We start from the raw sequence: 7,490 nt of genomic DNA on the forward strand, positions 1-7,490 counted from the left end.
TTCCTGACTGAATCCAGCACAGTAGCAGACACAGAATTACTATTTTGTCGGACTGGGGAGACGGAGAAGTTGAAAACAGAATTTTTTCTCTCTCACTGTAGGTGACAGCCACAGATAAGGTGCTGCCTTGTATTTGCACAGCAGTGGCTTGATAAGCTTTCTCTTCACTTGGGAATTGAACGCGTTTTTGGCAGTCAGTAGCTTCTAGTGCTCTTTAGAAGGTTTAGTGCTTCTCCAGGGCTCTGGCACACAGTTGTTGTTTCAGACTTGCAAGGTACTACCTTGGCCGCAGCTGCCCTGTGTGTAAGTGTAGCTCAGCCTTTCCTCCTGTGAGGTAACATGACTTTGCTGGGCAGCCGAGTCTGTTGTTTTGTCCGTTCACAGTGAGGTTCTTAACGCACGCAAACACACAGATGTTTGTATATGGAAGGGCCACAAAGAGGGTGGGTCGTTTCCGAATGGGACTGTAACCCTACGACTGGCAGTAGCTTTTCAAGATCATGGTTCTGCGAAAAGAATGACACATAAGCCTGATGAAAAGTTGGCTGAGCCAAAACGGTTGATTTTTTTATTGTCTTCGTGGCACCGCAGCTGGCTGACTTACAAACAGGTTCCATCACTTCACTCTGACCTTCCAGCTGTAAGACAGCAGAACATTTGAAATTGTGTTCCTGAAAGGGAACTGTGTTTTTAAAGCCCTTAGATCAGACTGTGACATGAGGGCATGTTTTCCATCCTAATTCCACAGCACTTTGTCTCCTAAGGAGACCCCTTGTTGTCTGTGCTGGCTGACGCACGCAGGGCCAAGGGCTAGTCCAACAGAACTGAGTACACGCTGTGCAACGCCGCTGCTTAACCTGACCCTCTTGGATTTTCTAAGCTTAACGTCTTTCCTTAATCAAATCTCTCATTCCCTTGCCCAACAGATTTTTTGGGTCGCACGGAAGTTCCAGTAGCAAAAATCAGAACAGAACAAGAAAGCAAAGGCCCCACGACAAAACACTTACTGCTGCACGAAGTTCCAACAGGAGAAGTCTGGGTCCGTTTTGACCTGCAGCTCTTTGATCAGAAAACACTCCTCTAAGAACGCTTTTTTTAAGTTATGAAGGACAACTGAAGCTGACAGCCTGCACATTGTTTTTGTCAAAGATTCCTTGCCCCACGCTGGTTATTCCGCGAGAGTTCCTGCTGCTTCCATATTTCCTTCGAGTTACTGGTTGCGTTTAGCTCCTCGCAGCGTTGGAAGTTGTTGTTGATCTATGCAAACACAGATGTTGCTGTATATACAGTACTGTAGCTCAGTGCCTTTTTATGGAATTTCTTGGTTTCGGATGCCGCTCTTTCCATTTTCAGGGCCATAAGAAGTATGAAGGAGAAATGTGGCATCGCGATGGACGTATACGGTGTATTTTACCACTTGGTCTAGCACAGAGACTGAGGAATGGTTTAGCTCTGCACTAGAATCATTCCATTTGAAATCTGAAAAGTGATATCCACTGGAATCTTCCCTTCTCAGGATGATAAAGATTAAATGCTGAAGAAGCCTTAGCACTGGAGGAGTCTCCGATATATTGTACATTCTTTAAGAATCAGGTGTAGTTCTTCACTTGACTTAGCTCTGCACTGAAATCAGTAACTGCTACTCGATTTTTCTTTCTGCTTCAGTTTGGCTCATCGTTCCCTGCTGAGACAATGTGGTTGTGAAGAATAACGAGAAAAAAAAATACTGTGACCCACACTAATGTGGAAAAAATATCCCTCAGCTTTTGTTTTTTTCCCTAAAGGTAAGTTATTCGTGTACATTTCCGTGGTCTCGCAGACCTCCATGTGAATCTTGAAGCTTTGACATTGCCAACATGTACATAGAGAGTAAAATAGAAGTTTATTGATGTAATTTGTCTACAGATGTTTATGGCTGCATAGTGATTTTTTAAGAAGTATATTTTATTGTACAGGGGAATGTGAAATAAGGAGAAAAACTTACAGGATTTACTTCAGAGATGTTTATTATGAGGTTAAAAGGTTTGTTTGGGGGCAGCTGTCACCCCACGCGAATCTGTACCGCGAGACTGATGGAAAACAAAAACTTTCTCTCAGCACCAAAATCAGGGATGGTTAAAAAAAAAGTTCGTTTATAAAGGATTTGATACGTTGTAACCATTTTACTGCCTCCTTAAACTGCTTTGTTGAAAAAGCACAGCATGCAATGGGGCGTGCCCCCCGTTTTCCCCGGGCACAGCCCTACCTCCCGCTGCCTGGCGGTTGGGGACCCGTCGCCGGCTCTGTGCCCCCCATTGCAGGGCTCAGGCAGCCGCCGTGACCGTAACAGCTTTCTGCAGTTCGGTATTTCTAACCCCGAATAAAACTGAATCTTGGCTACCCTTGGGAGATTGTGGCTGTACCCAGGGGGGTTCAGAGCTTCTTGAAGAAGCGGAGAAAATGGGGTTTTCCGGCTTTGGCACCAGAGCTGCTGTGCAGCCCCACTAGCAGGGAGACGGGGACCGCACCGGGGAAGCCCCTCGGTTGGGCAATGACGGCCCCTGTTGCTCAGCACCAACTCTGAAAAGTGCCAGACGTTTTCTACAAGGACATTTACCATCTCCTCTCCCCGAATTCTCTCCTGCTGTCTCAGAACAATCCATCTATATGTTTACAGTTTGATTTGCTGCTTGTACACTGCCTCTAGGAGAAAGCCCTTTGAAACCGTCCCAGTAGCTTAATGCTATTTTGCAAATAATATTTTGCAAGATATTCACCATGGGACTTGGGATAAAGATTTGAACAAACCAACCCGAATCATTATTTCCTTAGCGGTGCTTTCTGAGCCGCTCTTCTGCACCCATCCACTGACCACGCACACAGCCAGGAGCTCCTCCTCCTCATTCGAAGAGAGGGCTCGACCTCTTTCAGCTTCACGCACAATTGCACTAGCTAACATTTTGCAAGCTCTGCCATTCCCTCTGCTCACTGCCTACAGTCACACTCCCTGTAGTAATCCAGCGGGCTGCGGCTGTATAGCTGCGGCCAGAGCTGGGGATGACATACAGATTCTGCACTGCACACAAGAGGGGCCCAGCAGACCTCCTTAACTTTTCATAGGATCACAGAATGGTTTGGGTTGGAAGGGCCCTTAAAGATCATCTAGTCCCAACCCCCCTGCCATGGGCAGGGACACCTTCCACTAGACCAGGTTGCTCCAAGCCTCATCCGGCCTGGCCTTGAACAATTCCAGGGATGGGGCATCCACAGCTTCTCTGGGCAACCTGTCCCAGTGCTTCCCCACCCTCTCCAGGAAGAACTTCTTCCTGATATCTAATCTAAACCTCCCCACTTTCAATTTAAACCCATTACCCCTTGTCCTGTCACTACAGGCTCTTGTAAAAAGTCCCCCCCAGCTTCCTTGGAGCCCCCTTCAGGCACTGGAAGGTGCAATAAGGTCTCCCCGGAGCCTTCTCTTCTCCAGGCTGAACAAGCCCAATTCTCTCAGCCTGTCCCCATAGCAGAGGTGCTCCAGCCCTCTGAGCATCTTCGTGGCCTCCTCTGGACTCGCTCCAACCGGTCTGTATCCTTCTGATATTGAGGGCTCCACAGCTGGACGCAGCACGCCAGGTGGGGTCCCACCAATTCATCTCCTTTAATACAAAGACTCCATCACCCTGTAAACCAGAGACTATCAGCACTGTCTTTGTAGAGCTGAGCCTAAGCTGAACCTCCAAAACTAGTGGGTTTTGGCCTGCAGAGCAAGGAAATAGCAGGAGCCTTCCAGAGCTGGAAATAGCAGGAGCAGCACCTCACACATTCCTTTGGCTGCTGGGTAACAGTACTTCAGAACCACGTGTTTAGGACATGTTTATTATTAATTTATTGCAGTTTGCCAGACGACCCGGCCTGTGATCACTTGCTTTGGCAGATGATGTAACCTATTTTGCAAACGGTACCTTCTGACGCTGCGCTTGCCGCTGCGGTCAGCTGGAGGACAGGTGGCATCCTTGGCTCTTGCCGTCTTTGCGGTGGCTGGTAACTTTCTGCCTTTAAACAGAAGTTAAGATTATTGCCAGGCGACGCAACACGCAGGCCGGCGTAGCCCAGCACAGCTTCCTGCACCAGCTCCCTCCCACACTGAGTTACTCCAGCAAACGTCTGTGACCAGTTCTCCTTCTAGAAAGTGCCATGTCCCACCGCTGCTGTGAACATGCTGGAGTAAAGCCCTGGGCCTGTAAGAGGTGTGAAGCTCTAGGGCAGGAGCTGGAGGGAGAGAGTGGGGCTGGGGAGAGCGAGTGGGCCCGGTGAGGGAGGATATCAAGCTCCCAGTTCAGCTTTGACCACCCTGTCACCGGGAGCAGGAGCTCCCTCGAGCTGTGTGCTGCGATGGCAGAACCAGAGAGCTTTTGAACGGGCTGAACCAGAGCGCTGGGGCTGTGAAACAGCATCATCATAATTAAAAAAAAAAGACCCTTGCTGATCCCACAGCTTCTCTGTTGGGGCAGGCCAGCTGGGGCCCTCCTGCCTTCTCAGCTTGGGCAGCTGCATCCCTGCTCAGGTTCATCACTACTGAGCTCTACTGTATTTTCAGTCCAACCAGCCTGTACAACAACAACAAAACCCTCTTCTGAAGCTTAGCTATAGGATGCAGCTTTCTCCTTCCCAGGAGCAGCCCCATGGCTTGAGCCAGGACACAGCCTCCACAGTCAAAGGAGCAAACATGAGACAAGGCCAAGACAGCCGGGACCATGTAGTCTGGAGACGAGAAGGCTCAGGGGGAATCTCAGCGGTGTGTGCAATACCTGGAGGGAGGGCACAAAGAGGACGAGGCCAGGCTCGTGTCAGTGGTGCCCAGTGACAGGACCAGAGGCCATGGGCACACACTGAAACACTACAGGTTTCCTACAGTCATCAGGAAACACTCTTCGACTACGACGGTGACGGAGCACTGGCACAGGTTGCCCAGGGAGGTGGTGCAATCTCCATCCTTGGGGATACTCAAAAGCTGCCTGGACATGGTCCTGGTCAGCTGGCTCTAGGCAGCCCTGCTGCATCAGGGGTGTGGACAAGGTGATTTCCAGAGGTCCCTTCCAAGCTCAACCAGCCTGTGACACTAAGTATGACCTCACTCTGCTCCCAAAATTTGGAAACTAATGGAAAAAAAAATCCCAAACCCAAAGCAGATATGAACATTAAATCCTTTCAGTTCTTCCAGTAAAGCAGCCAGGACATGTTCCATGGCTTGACCTGGAGGGCTGGCTGCCAGGCTGCATGTGGAGAATGCAGGCAACTCCCCACCAAAACCCACTATTTCAAGGCTCAGCATGACCATCCATGCTCTAATACATCCTGCTGTCCACTCCACGCCCGAAGGCTTTCCCAGGAGAAACAATCACTCTTACCTCTTCGTTTGGTGGACCTCACTGGCGATGTAGGCGTGTGGTATCTTCAGCCACTCAACCGCATCCATACGTTGCCGGCTCAAAGGCAGCAGTGGCAGTTTTGCTCTACTGAGTTCGTTCAGCTCTCTGGCAGAGCACGGTCTGCCTGGCAGGGAAGCAAGAAGTGCGTTGTGTGAGCACCTACTGTCACAGGCAAGGATGGCCCCCAGTATGAAACACTCCCAAGGGATACCAGTTGTTTAAAATACCTGTCTCGCACTGCTTGACGATGCCTGTCTCAATCAGCTTTCTTCGAATGCCTTTTAACAGAGGATCCTGTAAAGCTGGTATTGAAACCTGTGACAGAGACAGTTCTCTCACGCTTTGCACAAGCACTTTGTCAGAGTCCCGCAAGACCGAAGTCAGAGGTGAACGTCAAGGTACTGTTGGTTAGCAGGGAAAGAAAAAATAAAACAAGGAGGCTCAGACCGGAGTGGTCTGAGAGATGCTGAGCATCTCGGCTCCTGAGAAGGGCCGTAACACATTCAACAGCTCTGCTGCAAAGTCAGAGCACAGACAGGAGATCGGACCTCCTGGAGGCAGCTGACCTTGATGAACCCGGAGTGGCACATTGCAGTGAAGTGGCAGCTCAGTCCCCGCAGCTGCTGAAGGCTCACAGCATCCAGAAGGGACCGAGAGAATTGCACTTCATGGATTTGTGTCCCAGTACTACCTTCCCTTAGGTACCCAAGCCTTTGGTGCATCTGAGTGAGCTTCTGTAAAGATCACCTGAACTGTCAGATGATTTCGTTCTGCGGAGCACACACCCAGCTTGCCTGGGAGCTCACCAGCCCACGTTAGACCGGATGCTTCCCATGCTGCCACAATGGATTTGAGATGAGGAAAACAAACCTCCCTCCCACCGCTGTGTCCCCAAATCTGGGCTTAGTATGGATCCAAACCATGATGTTCCCGGTGAGCACCCTTTTCAAACACTCTTGGGCTTAAATGGAGCTGGGATCGGTGCTTGCTTGGTTCATAAAACAAGAACGATGCTCTTCTCCTGTCCCACAGCAGCACGGCAGTAACGCACCCTGCCTCCTCTAACCGTTAACTTCTTGCTGGTGATGGGGTACATCTACACCTCACGGCAGAAATAACCATCACACCTTCCAGCAGTCTGTGCGTGTCTTCAGGAAAAGCGGATCATACTCTGACGAGTCATAATCCTCCAAAGCCACATAGCCCTGCAGGAGAAGCACGGAGCGAGTCAGGTCTCAGAAGCTGTTGGTGATAAAACAGTGGGAGAGCAGCCAGGCATGCTGTTGGGGTTTACCTCAGGACCTGGCCTAGCCAAGTCCCAAGTAGCCAGAGGTGGAGAGCCCCAGTGAGCAAGAGATTGCACCAGAGGCAGAACAAGCCCCAGTGAGAGACAGAGAGCCACCGAGCGAGAGCGAAGGAGAAAGCCAACAAACATGGTCCCCAGCCAACTCACATGCTGAGCATGACATTTGATGGCACAAAATGCCCTTTGGTCAGTTTGGTCAGGTGTCCTGGCTGCGTCCCCTCACAGCTTCTCTCGTAGAGAAGCAGCTGGGAACACGGGCAGGATCAGAAACTGAAAACATCCTTGCGTTGACATAAACATTCCTTAGCAACAATTAAAACCATGTGTGTGCTACCAATATTCTTCTCAAGACATCCAAAACAGCCTCACACTAGCTACTGTGAGGATGACTAACCCTATCCCAGTCAAAGCCAGCAGCGTGAGCCCATCCCAAGGGCCCGTGCCACTCCCAGACACTCAGCAGGCCCCGGGGCTTGAGCTACTGCTGAGCGTGAACATGACTGCCTCTGCAGGGGCCTCTGCTCCCCGGATCTGGCAATCCTCAGACAGCAAGCTGCAGGCACACCCACCATCTCCTGTTTCTCTCTCTGGAAAACCTTAATCCCTAACAGGCCTCAATTTGCAGAGTTTTAGTGCCACTCCTTGGCTTATTATTACGTATCACCACATTACAGTATGTGCTGAGACCGTCTTCGACTGTGCCGGGTGCTGTGCAGCACACCCGTGTTTGGTCCCTTCACACAGTCCATGTATCATCCCACACACACCCCCTGGCAGAA

The 7,490-nt window shown here is 50.3% G+C and overlaps 1 protein-coding gene across 1 annotated transcript; it reads right to left on the bottom strand.

Moving 5' to 3' along the window:
• Window positions 1-5,384: 5,384 nt before the first annotated feature.
• FAM228B (family with sequence similarity 228, member B) lies at window positions 5,385-6,610 on the bottom strand (the record flags this gene model as incomplete). The annotated part of the gene is made up of 3 exons (XM_010153874.1): window positions 5,385-5,529; window positions 5,633-5,720; window positions 6,533-6,610. Coding segments are annotated over 3 exons (311 nt in total), but the record flags the coding sequence as incomplete, so codon positions are not given.
• Window positions 6,611-7,490: the final 880 nt, after the last annotated feature.

Source organism: Eurypyga helias, unplaced genomic scaffold (genome assembly GCF_000690775.1).
Source record: "Eurypyga helias isolate BGI_N326 unplaced genomic scaffold, ASM69077v1 scaffold5226, whole genome shotgun sequence".
Classification (NCBI taxonomy): Eukaryota; Metazoa; Chordata; class Aves; order Eurypygiformes; family Eurypygidae; genus Eurypyga; species Eurypyga helias.